The 14,278-nt window shown below is 47.1% G+C and overlaps 1 protein-coding gene across 5 annotated transcripts in view; it reads right to left on the bottom strand.

Moving 5' to 3' along the window:
* The window catches only part of tp63 (tumor protein p63), a 444,822-nt gene extending 431,135 nt beyond the window's left edge, over window positions 1-13,687 (bottom strand). For all 5 annotated transcript variants that reach the window (XM_063045240.1, XM_063045241.1, XM_063045242.1 and 2 more), the window contains exon 1: window positions 13,644-13,687. In XM_063045240.1, the coding sequence (XP_062901310.1) occupies window positions 13,644-13,672 (29 nt within the window). In that variant the 5' untranslated portion in view covers window positions 13,673-13,687. The remainder of the gene's footprint in view (window positions 1-13,643) is intronic.
* Between the last annotated feature and the right edge of the window lie 591 nt (window positions 13,688-14,278).

Genomic DNA, 14,278 nt, shown 5'->3' with positions numbered 1-14,278 from the left:
AGTTTACTCATTTCCATAGATGCTGGCTGGTCTGTACATGATTCTGACAGGAAATGATAAAAGTAATGATAGTGGGGGTGGGGGGTTAGTTGGTGAAGGTGCTGATCAGCCTTACTGCTTGAGGAAAGCAACTGTCTTTGAGTCTGGTGGCCCTGGCGTGAATGCCATGATGCGAGTGGGACTAACAGTCCATGAGCAGGGTGGGTGAGATGTTACTGGCCCTTTTCCGAAATCTTTCTTCATATATATATCCTTGATGGTGGGTAGGTTGGTGCAGGTGATGAACTGGGCAGATCTGGCTACCTGTTATAGTCTTGCAGTCTGCCACAGTGCAGTTTCCGTACCATGCAGTGATGGAGCTTGCTAGGATGTTCTCTAATGCCCATCTGTACAATGACATGAGTATAGACGTGCATAATCCAGCTCTCTTCAGAGTCTCAGAAAGCAGAGGTGGTGCTGAGCTTCCCTGATTGTGCAGAAAACAACAGACAATAGGAGCAGGAGTAGGCCATTCAGCCCTTCGAGCCAGCACCGCCATTCACTGTGAACATGGCTGACCATCCACAATCAGTACTCTGTTCCTGCCTTCTCCTCATATCCCTTGACTCTGCTATCATTAAGAGCTCTATCTAACTCTTTCTTGAAAGCATCCAGAGAACTGGCCTCCACTGCCTTCTGAGGCAGAGCATTCCACAGATCCACAACTCTCTGGGTGAAAAAGTTTTTCCTCAACTCCATTCTAAATGGCCTACCCCTTATTCTCAAATTGTGGCCTCTGGTTCTGGGCTCCCCCAATATCGGGAGCATGTTTCCTGCCTCTAGCGTGTCCAATCCCTTAATAATCTTATATGTTTCAATCAGATCCCCTCTCAGCCTTCTAAATTCCAGAGTATACAAGTCCAGTCGCTCCAATCTTTCAACATATGACAGCCCCGCCATCCCAGGAATTAACCTCATGAACCTCCGCTGCACTCCCTCAATAGCAAGAATGTCCTTCCTCAAATTTGGAGACCAAAACTGCACACAATACTCTGGGACCATGACAGGTTGTGTGAGATGTGCTCACATTTTCTGCTGCTGTACCACCAGTGTAAAGAGGCAATTCTACAGTCGATTATTACCTACTGACTTCACCAGGGAAGCCTACATTTCAAACACAAATCTGGAGGTATGCTACTACTTCCTGGGCTATATTGGTTCAAAGTATTTCTTTACAATTGTGCACAGTACGGGAACCTTAAACAAACTAAGCACTCCAGTGTGACAGCTAGTAGAGTTACCACCTCATATCACCAGCCACCTCTAGTGCTGTCTCTGTGCAGTTTGCACACTCTCACTGACACTATGGGTTTCCACTGGGTGCTCCAGTTTCCCCCACAACCCACAGTTAGATGGGCTGGCAGAGCAAATTGTCCCTTGCGTAGCTGCGAGGCAGAATTGGTGGGATTGTGGGGAGTGGAGGTTACTGAGAAAATCTGTGGGTTTCTCTGTGAGCTGGAATAGACTTAATAGGCCAACTGGTGCGTGGGAGGGTTGCAAAGGTGAGCGAGGGGGTGAGACTGAACGAGAGTGAGAGCACGAGTGCATCCGAGGGCATGGAGGCTCTGGCCAGTGCGTGAATGGAGGAGGAATGCAAGGGCAGGAGGACTGAGGGCATGGGAGCTTGAGCGAATGTATGCGGGGTGGGGGCACGAGCGTGAGTGTGCAAGAGTGTATGTGAGTGTGCGAGTGTAAACATCAGTATTATTTCTGGGTTTGAGACTGATTACATTGGCTTGCAGACCTATGAGTTTCCAAGATCTGGTGATGAAGACTATAAAACAGTCAACACCTCAGCTATAAAATGGGATTCCCACGTGATGGAAATAAGAACATTCTGCCCTACACCCTACAGCAAAGCACCATACACTTAAAGAAAGCTTTCCTTTTGAAAAATGAGCCACTCCCTGCCTGCTGGGCTCGTCCTTCACTTTGAATCACTGACAAGCAACACCTGCCGCTAAGTGAACAGTACAATATTACCAGCAGGCCTTAACCTTCACTGGATTATTCTATTGTGTCACTTTAACATATGGAATAAAGGACGTTATTAGAGTACTATTGGAAAAATGCCATTTTAAGCACACCCAGTTTTTCTTCAAATTAACTTTCTACTGAGCTGTGCCTGTCTCTTCCAAGTGTAGACAGCAGAATTGGGGAGATTGGGGAATCCAAGGCTGCCCATCCCCATTCTAACAGGAGCACCAGCAACAGTATCCTGTCTGGCTTCATCTACACTTTATGAGGAGATTGAGGCTTGCGAAGCTTCCCGCCCCCATTGTAATAGGTGCACCATCAAGAGTGTCCTGTTGTTTGGTATGGAGGCTGCAAGGCATCAGATCGCAACACTCTACAGAGAATAAATATCGCTGAGAGGATCATCAGGATCTCCCTTTCCCCCTATTTGTGACATTTATCAGGAGTGTTGCAGACAAAAGGCCCAAAACATTGGTGAGCACCCCAACCACCCATCCCACAATCCCCATTCCACCCATCACCCATCCCACAATCCACATCCCACCCATCACCCATCCCACAATCCACATCCCACCCATCACCCATCCCACAATCCACATCCCACCCCTACCACCCATCACCCATCCCACAATCCACATCCTACCCATCACCCATTCCACAATCCCCATTCCACCCATCACCCATCCCACAATCCACATCCCACCCCTACCACCCATCACCCATCCCACAATCCACATCCTACCCATCACCCATCCCACAATCCCCATTCCACCCATCACCCATCCCACAATCCACATCCCACCCCTACCACCCATCACCCATCCCACAATCCACATCCTACCCATCACCCATCCCACAAACCACATCCCACCCCTACCACCCATCATCCATCCCACAATCCACATCCTACCCATCACCCATCCCACAATCCACATCCCACCCCTACCACCCATCACCCATCCCACAATCCACATCCTACCCATCACCCATCCCACCCCTACCACCCATCATCCATCCCACAATCCACATCCTACCCATCATCCATCCCACAATCCACATCCTACCCATCATCCATCCCACAATCCCCATCCCACCCATCACCCATCCCACAATCCCCATCCCACCCATCACCCATCCCACAAACCACATCCTACCCCTACCGTCCGTACCGATCCGCCCGTACAGTCCGTACCGATCCAACCCCACGTCCGTACCGATCTGCCTGTACAGTCCGTATCGATCCAACCCACGTCCGTACCGATCCGTCTGTACAGTCCGTACCGATCCGCCTGTACAGTCCGTACCAATCCACCTGTACCGATCCAACGTCGCGTCCGTATCGATCTGCCCGTACAGTCCATATCGATCCAACCCCACGTCCATATCGATCCGCCTGTACAGTCTGTATCGATCCAACACCGCGTCCATACTGATCCGCCCGTACAGTCCGTACCGATCCACCCGTACCGATCCAACGCTGCGTCCGTACCGATCCGCCCGTACAGTCTGTATCGATCCAACCCCACGTCTGTACCGATCCGCCCGTACAGTCCGTACCGATCCGCCCCCACCATCCATACCGATCTGCCTGTACAGTCCATATCGATCCAACCCCACGTCCGTACCAATCCGCCCGTACAGTCCGTACCGATCCAACCCCATGTCCGTACCGATCTGCCCTTACAGTCCGTACCGATCCACCCGTCCGATCCAACGCCGCGTCCGTACCGATCCGCCTGTACAGTCCGTACCGATCCAACGCCGCGTCCATATCGATCCGCCCATACAGTCCGTATCAATCCAACGCCACGTCCATACCGATCCGTCCGTACAGTCTGTACCAATCCAACCCCACGTCCGTATCGATCCGCCTGTACAGTCCGTATCGATCCAACGCCGCGTCCATATCGATCCACCCGTACAGTCCGTATCGATCCAACGCCGCGTCCATACCGATCCACCTGTACAGTCCGTATCGATCCAATGCCGCGTCCATACCGATCTGCCCGTACCGATCCACCCGTACCGATCCAACGCCACGTCCGTACCGATCCGCCCGTACAGTCCGTACCGATCCGCCCCCACCATCCATACCGATCCGCCCATACAGTCCGTCCCGATCCGCCCGTACAGTCCGTCCCGATCCACCCGTACAGTCCGTATCGATCCAATGCCGCGTCCATACCGATCCGCCCGTACAGCCCGTACCGATCCACCTGTACCGATCCAACGCCGCGTCCGTACCGATCCGCCCGTACAGTCCGTACCGATCCGCCCCCACCATCCATACCGATCCACCCGTACAGTCCGTCCCGATCCGCCCGTACAGTCCGTCCCTATCCAACCCCACCTGTACCGATCCGCTCGTACAATCCGTACCGATGCAACCCCACATCCGTACCAATCCGCCCGTACAGTCTGTACCGATCCAACCCCACCTCTGTACCGATCCGCCCGTACAGATGCAACCCCACGTCCGTACCGATCCGCCCGTACAGTCCGTACCGATGCAACCCCACGTCCGTACTGATCCGCCCGTACAGTCTGTACCGATCCAACCCCACCTCTGTACCGATCCGCCCGTACAGTCTGTACCGATGCAACCCCACCTCTGTACCGATCCGCCCGTACAGTCTGTACCGATGCAACCCCACGTCCGTACCGATCCACCCGTACAGTCCGTATCGATCCAACCCCACCTGTACCGATCCGCCCGTACAGTCCGTACCGATCCGCCCCCACCATCCATACCGATCCGCCCATACAGTCTGTACCGATCCGCCCGTACAGTCCGTCCCGATCCGCCCCTACAATCCGTATCGATCCAATGCCGCGTCCATACCGATCCGCCCGTACAGCCCGTACCGATCCACCCGTACCGATCCAACGCCGGGTCCGTACCGATCCACCCCCACCATCCATACCGATCCGCCCGTACAGTCCGTCCCTATCCAACCCCACCTGTACCGATCTGCCCGTACAGTCCGTACTGATCCGCCCCCACCATCCATACCGATCCGCCCATACAGTCTGTACCGATCCGCCCGTACAGTCCGTCCCGATCCGCCCCTACAATCCGTATCGATCCAATGCCGCGTCCATACCGATCCGCCCGTACAGCCCGTACCGATCCACCCGTACCGATCCAACGCCGGGTCCGTACCGATCCGCCCCCACCATCCATACCGATCCGCCCGTACAGTCCGTCCCTATCCAACCCCACCTGTACCGATCCGCCCGTACAGTCCGTACCGATCCAACCCCACGTCCGTACCGATCCGCCCGTACAGTCTGTACCGATCCAATGCCGCGTCCGTACCGATCCGCCCGTACAGTCCATACCAATCCAACCCACGTCTGTACTGATCCGCCCGTACAGTCCGTATCGATCCGCCCCCGCCGTCCGTACCGATCCACCCATACCGATCCGCCCATACAGTCTGTACCGATTCAACCCACCTCTGTACTGATCTGCCCGTACAGTCCATATTGATCCGCCCCTGCCATCTGTACCTTCCGTACCGATCCGCCCCCGCCATCCGTGCCGATCTACGTCCACCATCCGTACAGATTCATTCCTATTGATGTACAGTGACAGGATGCCGCTTTACAGATCCACTTGTCATAATAGTGCATTAATGTAGTTCAAGTTAAAGCAATAAAGGAGTGCAGAATTTATATTCTTCACAAAGTGAAGGATAATCCAAAGAGCTTTTACAGGTATATTAAGAGTAAAAGGATTGTAAGGGATAAAATTGGTCCTCTTAAAGATCAGAGTGGCCGGCTATGTGTGGAACCAAAAGAAATGGGGGAGATCTTAAATGGGTTTTTTGCGTCCGAATTTACTAAGGAAATTGGCATGCGTCTATAGAATTAAGGGAAACAAGTAGTGAGATCATGAAATCTGTACAGATTGAAAAGGAGGAGGTGATTGCTATCGAGGCAAATTAAAGTGGATAAATGCCCAGGACCTGATAGGGTATTCCCTCGGACCTTGAAGGAGACTAGTGTTTAATTGCAGGGGCCCTAGCAGAAATATTTAAAATGTCGCTGTCGACGGGTGAAGTGCCGGAGGATTGGAGAGTGGCTCATGTTGTTCCATTGTTTAAAAAAGGACCGAAAAGTAATCCGGGAAATTATAGGCCGGTAAATTTGATATCGGTAGTGGGTAAATTATTGGAGGGAGTACTAAGAGACAGAATCTACAAGCATTTGGATAGACAGGGGCTTATTAGGGAGAGTCAACATAGCTTTGTGCACGGTAGGTTATGTTTGACCAATCTATTGGAGTTTTTCAAGGAGGTTAACAGGAAAGTGGATGAAGGGAAGGCAGTGGATATTGTCCACATGGACTTCAGTAAGGCCTTTGACAAGGTCCCGCATGGGAGGTTAGTTAGGAAAATTCAGTCGCTAGGTATACATGGAGAGGTGGTAAATTGGATTAGACATTGGCTCAATGGAAAAAGCCGAAGAGTGGTGGTAGAGAATTGCTTCTCAGAGTGGAGGCCTGTGACCAGTGGTGTGCCACAGGAATCAGTGCTGGGCCCATCGTTATTTGTCATCTATATCAATGATCTGGATGATAATGTGGTAAACTGGATCAGCAAATTTGCTGATGATACAAAGATTGGAGGTGTAGTGGACAGTGAGGAAGGTTTTCAAAGCTTGCAGAGGGATTTGGACCAGCTGGAAAAATGGGCTGAAAAATGGCAGATGGAGTTTAATACTGACAAGTGTGAGGTATTGTACTCTGGAAGGACAAACCAAGGTAGAACATACAGGGTTAATGGTAAGGCACTGAGGAGTGCAGTAGAACAGAGGGATCTGGGAATACAGATACAAAATTCCCTAAAGGGGCATCACAGATAGATAGAGTCGTAAAGAGAGCTTTTGGTACATTGGCCTTTATTAATCGAAGTATTGAGTATAAGAGCTGGAATGTTATGATGAGGTTGTATAAGGCATTGGTGAGGCCGAATCTGGAGTATTGTGTTCAGTTTTGGTCACCAAATTACAGGAAGGATATTAATAAGGTTGAAAGAGTGCAGAGAAGGTTTACAAGGATGTTGTTGGGACTTGAGAAACTCAGTTACAGAGAAAGGTTGAATAGGTTAGGACTTTATTCCCTGGAGCGTAGAAGAATGAGGGGAGATTTGATAGAGGTATATAAAATTATGATGGGTATAGATAGAGTGAATGCAAACAGGCTTTTTCCACTGAGGCTAGGGGAGAAAAAAAAAGACATGGGTTAAGGGTGAAGGGGGAAAAGTTTAAAGGGAACATTGGAGAGTGGTGGGAGTATGGAATGAGCTGCCAGACGAGGTGGTAAATGCGGGTTGTTTTTTAACATTTAAGAATAAATTGGACAGGTACATGGATGGGAGGTGTATGGAGGGATATGGTCCGTGTGCAGGTCAGTGGGACTAGGCAGAAAATGGTTCGGCACAGCCAAGAAGGGTCAAAAGGCATGTTTCTGTGCTGTAGTTTTTCTATGGTTTTTTCTATTTAAATGCCTGCTCACATTTAGCCTATCTATACCCTTCATAGTTTTTTATGCCTCCACCAAATCTCCACTCATTCCCCTGCAATCCAGGGAATAAATTCTTAACCTATTATTTATATGATTTATGGTTATAAAATGACATTAGGCACAGCAGTGTCTGTACATAAGGTGACTGATGCGATTGATAGTGCAATGGTGGTGGGGCGTGTGGAGGGAGGTGTTAATCAGTCATACTGTTTTTGAGACTGATGTACATCCTCACTATCCAGGACACGACCCAGGTACAGGAGACTGATGACAGACCCTCACTATCCAGGACACGACCCAGGTACAGGAGACTGATGACAGACCCTCACTATCCAGGACACGACCCAGGTACAGGAGACTGATGACACATCCTCACTATCCAGGACACGACCCAGGTACAGGAGACTGATGACACATCCTCACTATCCAGGACACGACCCAGGTACAGGAGCTGATGACACATCCTCACTATCCAGGACACGACCCAGGTACAGGAGCCTGATGACACATCCTCACTATCCAGGACACGACCCAGGTACAGGAGCTGATGACACATCCTCACTATACAGGACACGACCCAGGTACAGGAGTCTGATGTACATCCTCACTATCCAGGACACAACCCAGGTACAGGAGACTGATGACACATCCTCACTATCCAGGACACGACCCAGGTACAGGAGACTGATGACACATCCTCACTATCCAGGACACGACCCAGGTACAGGAGACTGATGACAGATCCTCACTATCCAGGACACGACCCAGGTACAGGAGCCTGATGACACATACTCAACATTTTCGTAAGAACCTTTTCAGCTCTGCCATCAGATTCCTCAACTGTCCATGAACTCTTAAATACTACCTCACTTTTTGGATTACTTATTTACTCTCTTTCTATTTCTTAGATTGTAATATATAATTGGTTGTTGACTTCAGAAGGAGTAGCGGATCGCAAGACCCAATTTACATCGGTGGTGCGCACGTGGAACAGGTCAAAGCTTTAAGTTCCTCGGGGTCAATATCACAAATGACCTGACTTGGTCCAACCAAGCAGTTCACTGCCAAGAAGGCCCACCAGCACCTTTACTTCCTGAGAAAACTAAAGAAATTTGGCCTGTCCCCTAAAACCCTAATTTTTATAGATGCACCATAGTAAGCATTCTTCTAGGGTGCATCACAACCTGGTATGGAAGATGTCCTCTCCAAGACCGAAAGAAGCTGCAGGAGATCGTGGACACGGCGCAGCACATCACACAAACCAATCTTCCGTCCTTGGACTCACTTTACACTGCACGCTGTCCGAGCAGTGCTGCCAGGATAATCAAGGACATGACCCACCCAGCCAACACACTTTTCGTCCCTCTTCCCTCTGGGAGAAGGCTCAGGAGCTTGAAGACTCATACGGCCAGATTTGGGAACAGCTTCTTTCCAACTGTGATAAGACTGCTGAACGGATCCTGACCCGGATCTGGGCCGTACCCTCCAAATATCCGGACCTGCCTCTCGAATTTTTTGCGCTACCTTACTTCCCATTTTTCTATTCATGATTTATAATTTAAATTTTTATATTTACTAATTTTTACTATTTTAAATATTTTTAATATTTAATATTTGTAATCCAAGGAGCGGGTAGCACAGAATCAAATATTGCTGTGATGATTGTATGTTCTAGTATCAATTGTTTGGCCACAATAAAGTATAAAGTATTTAAAGTATAAAGTAAGTAATATTTTTTGTACTGCTCCCACAAAACAACAAATGTCACAATAGTAGTAACAAACCTGATTCTACGTCAGAAGCTGACACATTTTTATATATCATAATAAAGTTTATTTTTAATAAAAATTATTTAGAAAATAAATTGCCATGCCTTTTCAAAGGCTGCAGAAAGTTGTAAATTCAGCCAGCTCCATCACACGCACTTGCCTCTCCATCTTCAAAAGGCCATGCCTCAAAAAGGCAGCATCATCCAGGACATACCCGTTTCTAGTTGCTACCATCAGGGAGGAGGTACAGAGTCTGAAAACACACACTCATCATTTTCCGAACACCTCCTTCCCCTCCACCGTCAGATTTCTGAATGGACAGTGAACCAATGTACACTACCTATTTTATATATATGTAGCAATCTATAAGATTTTTATGTATTGTAATGTACTGCTGGGTGTGGCAAACAGCATACATATATTTAATGACATATGGCAGTGGCATTAAGTTTAATTCTGATTCTGACATTGACAGTTAATGTGTTCTGTTCTGTTACATTCCTTAACTAATAGGACGGTTGCTCTTCACGTGGCCCCCATGGGGTGATACACCACTGCGATAAATAAGGGGCTTCCTCACCCAACTCTCCAGTCGTGGAAGAGCCCTATACTGTCTGTGGTTTTCCCCCATGAGGCTTTCGCGATGAACCCTATACTGTCTGTGGTTTTCCCCCATGAGGCTTTCGCGATGAACCCTATACTATCCATGGTCCTCCCTCATGAGGCTTTCACGATGAGTACCTCAGCACGCACTCCTGCAGACTGGAATATATATTCCCTCAGAGACATCTTGCTGTGTTTACAAGCTAACAAGTTGTGGTCAAACTAAAAGGCATCTTTCACTGAGATGAAGATCCACCAATAGCACTAGTGTGAAACACAGCAACGAACAGTACAGTACAGGACTGGACCTTTGGTTCACAATGTTGTACTAAACCAATTAAACTGGTTAACTAAATTAATGGCTAATTAAAATGACCAACTAAACTAATCTCTTCTGCCCACACAATGTCTATAACCTTCCATTTTTCTCACATTCATGTGCCTATCTAAACGGAAACATCTCTTAAAGTCTCTAACGTTTCTGCTTCTACCACTACCCCAGGCAGCACGTTCCAGGCACAGATACCAAATCAAAAGTTTATAGAGGCTAGTAATTATAATTGAATAAGGTAAATTCTACTGCTTGCCCAGATGATGTCTGGAACAACATCAGACTTGAGGTTTTTCAAACTTTGGCAAAATAGTTTAATGAAAACTTAAACTCAATGACCTTATTTGCAAAAGCTATTCAGGATTATATAGATAGTACATATCATAATAACTTTGTTTATGCAGCACCTCTCATACATTAAGATACAGGCTCAAAGTGATTTACATAGATTGTCAAGATGAATCCATATAGTCATATAAATACCAGACAAAATTAAAAATCATAAGACAAATATTATATTTTGAACAAAATGTAATTGAATATACCAAATATATAAACCAAATTGAAAAAGTAACTGTTTAGAAGTGTTTTGACACTTGGCACAGTACTAGCTGGTGTATCTCAGTCAGTGGACTATTCTAGATTTTTGGTGCATAAGAGCACAACGCTACATCACCAGTTCTTATATGCTTGGCTCTAGGAACACCAAGCAAACCAGAATTCACAGATCTAATATTATGATTTGGGATTTAAGGGGATAGACCTTCCAAATGATATGGAGTGTCTAGATTATTCAAGGCCTTATATAGTTAAGAGTACTTTAAAATTGATCCTAAGGACGCAGGCATCCAGTGTAATGATGCCAAAACCAGTGAAAAGTGCTCAAATTTTCTTTATTTTTTTGGTTAAGATTCATGCTGCTGCATTTTGAACAAGCTGCAGCTGACATATCTTTCTAAGGCAGTCCTGAAAACGGTGTATTACAGGAGTCTAATCTGCTAAAAACAAATCAATTTTTATCATTTTTACTGCATCGAGATGTTATAAGATATCTAACACTTGCAGTGTTCATTAAATGAATGAACACAGTCTTAATAATATTGTTAATGTGTTTCAAAATTTAGCTCAGGTCAATAATAACATCTGGCTTGATTTTTGTAAGGTCAGATGATCGTTTATTTCTAAGATTCACTTTTTTTTTATTGCCAATAACCCAAATTTCTGTTTTTTCCCTAATTTAGTCTAAGGAAATTCGAACTCATCCATTCTGTAATGTTAGTACGACATCGGACCAGAGGGTTTAGAGCCTCAGGGTCAGTTGTGTGTTGTCTGCATAACTGTGATCATTCACCTTGTGCTCTGAAATAAATAATCTGACCTGTTGGGAGCACGTAGAGTGAGAATAAAAACAGGCCAATGATTGATCTTTGTGGCACACCAAACACAATTTTGGACACACCACCCCCACAGCTAACAAAGAATTTTCTTTTGGTATACAAGACCAGCTTAAGGCAGTACCAGAAAGACTTGCCCACTGACCAAGGCGGTTTATGAGAATGATGTGATCGACAGCATCATATACTGTGCTCAAATTTAAGACAAGACCTGAAATGTTCAGGAATATATTAGGATTTTCCAAGTCTCATCTGCTGACAATTTGCACATAGGTTCAAGTTCAAGCTTAATTGTCATTCAACCATATATATGAATACAGCATTCTTCTGGAGCCAAACTGTGAAACATAAAACCAATAATCACACACAGCACAATAATTATGACAGCAGAAAAACATAGTTACAAAAAAAAGTATTGTCCAAGTCCGAGTGTCCAGTTCCCTTACTTTTGTCCACTAAGACACCAAGTGAATAAAAGTTTCAAATACCTCAAGCAGTAAAGGCAATTGGCTGTGACAATTCTTCTCCAAGGAAGACTTAAGCTCTGTTTAGATTAATGTAACCCAACTGAAGTGCATTCCTTCAGGATATTTGACCATAAGACACAGACACAGAATTAGGCCATCCACCCATCGAGTCTGCTCTGCCATTCCATTATGGCTGATTTATTATCTCAATCCCATTCTCCTGCCTTCTCCCAAAAACCTTTGATACCCTGACTAACCAAGAACTTATCAACCTCCACTTTAAATATACCCAATGACTTGACCTCCACAGCCGTCTGTGGCAGTGAATTCCACAAATTCACCACACACTGGCTAAAGAAATTCCTCATCTGTTCTAAATGGACGTCCCTCTATTCTGTGGCTGTGTTCTCAGGTCCTAAACTGCCCCTCTATAGGAAACATCCTCTCCACATTCATTCTATGCAGGACATTTAATATTCAATAGGTTTCAATGAGTTCTCCCCTCATTCTTCTAAAATATCCCATTTGTATAATTTGTTTTTGCAAGAAAACTGTCTAAGTGACAATAACTTTTGTGACTATCAGATATTACAGGAAGAGTTGTGAAGTGTAGCAGCTAATCTCACTCTCACTGTGCAAGAGATGTCTGAGAGGGAGTAGGGAGTGGGGAGCAGGAAGGCTGGCTCAGTGTCAGGGAGCAGCCTCTGCTTGCCTTGACCTACAATAGATTCTGCCCTGTAGAGTTCAAACTGGTGGAAGGCGATATGGAGGGAGCACACACCAGTCTCATCGAAAGGCCGAGCGCACAATGAACCCATGAACACAAGTCCATTTATTTTTGCACTCCTTTTGCACTAATTTATTTTTCTAAATACATTAATTATTGTAATATACAGTTATGTTACCAAGTATTACAATTTACTACTGCCGAAAAAAACAACAAATTTCACAACACGTGCTAGTGATATTAAACCCGATTCAGAAAGGTGGTGGTGGTGCGCGCGTGGGGCGGGTAGGGTGTGAGGAAGAGAAGTGGGGGTTAAGATGGTGTGCGGGAATGTGAGGGTGGGGGATGGAGGGGTGCTATGGAGAGGTGGGAGAGCCCTCGCACTCACCACAAATCCCGTCCAGGGTGCGCATGCGCAGAACAGACATAGCTGATAGGAACGAACTGGCGGGAATTTTGATGGAAAGGAAATTGCGCGTGCGCATAGCTTCACCGCCCCTCACTCCTCCTCCATGATCATCCCCTCTACTCCCCTCCCCTCCCCCTCCCCCTCCCCCTCCCCTCTCCCCTCCACCTCTCCCTTCCCTCTCTCCTCCCCCTCCCCTATCCCTCCCCCTCCCACTCCCTCTCCTCCTCCCCCTCCCATCCCCTCCCCTCCCCTTCCTCTCCCCTCCCCCTTCCCATCCCCCCCACTCCCTCTCCTCCTCCCCCTCCCTCTCTCTCTCTCCCCTCCTCTCCTCTCCCCCTCCCCCTACCTCTCCCCTCCCCTCCCCTTCCCCACCTTCCCTTTCCACTTCCTCCCTCACCTTAAATCCACACCCTGTGGTGTAGACATTTCAACCCTGGGAAAAAGGTACTCTCTGTCCACTCCATCTCTATCAGATCTCCCTTCAGCCTCCAGTGCTTCACAACTCAAGTTTGTCCATCCTCTCGTTATAGCACACGTCCTCTAATCTAGGCAACATCTTGGTAACCTTTTCTGCGCTCTCTCCAAAGTCATACCAAAATCAAGGGTATTCTTGATTTCATTCCTTCTTCTACTGTCTGTGGATCCTCTGGCTTAGCTTGAAAACAGATTTAGTTTTGCTATTCATAATCTCCAAGTTTGGTTGCCAAGCTAGTTGAGAAACATTGAAACAAAGCACACATTCCTGAGGTGTGAGGACATTTCAAAATTCAAGGTGCGGTTTTCATTCAGACAAGTAGACCAGGTGAGTAAGTCATGAACACAAGAAAATCTGCAGATGCTGGACCAGAGCAACACTGACAAAATGCTGGAGAAACTCACAGGTCAGGCAGCATGCATGGACGGGAATAATCAGCCATTTTGGACTGAGACCCTTCATCAGGACTGAAATGGAAGGGAGAAGATGTCAGAATATTGAATGGCCTAGACAGAATTGGATGTGGAGTGGATGTTTTCTACAGTGAGTCTGGGACC

This window comes from Mobula hypostoma, chromosome 4 (assembly GCF_963921235.1).
Source record: "Mobula hypostoma chromosome 4, sMobHyp1.1, whole genome shotgun sequence".
NCBI lineage: Eukaryota > Metazoa > Chordata > Chondrichthyes > Myliobatiformes > Myliobatidae > Mobula > Mobula hypostoma.
Note: the sequence above shows the minus strand (reverse complement) of the source record. Positions and strands in the feature narration are given on the sequence as shown.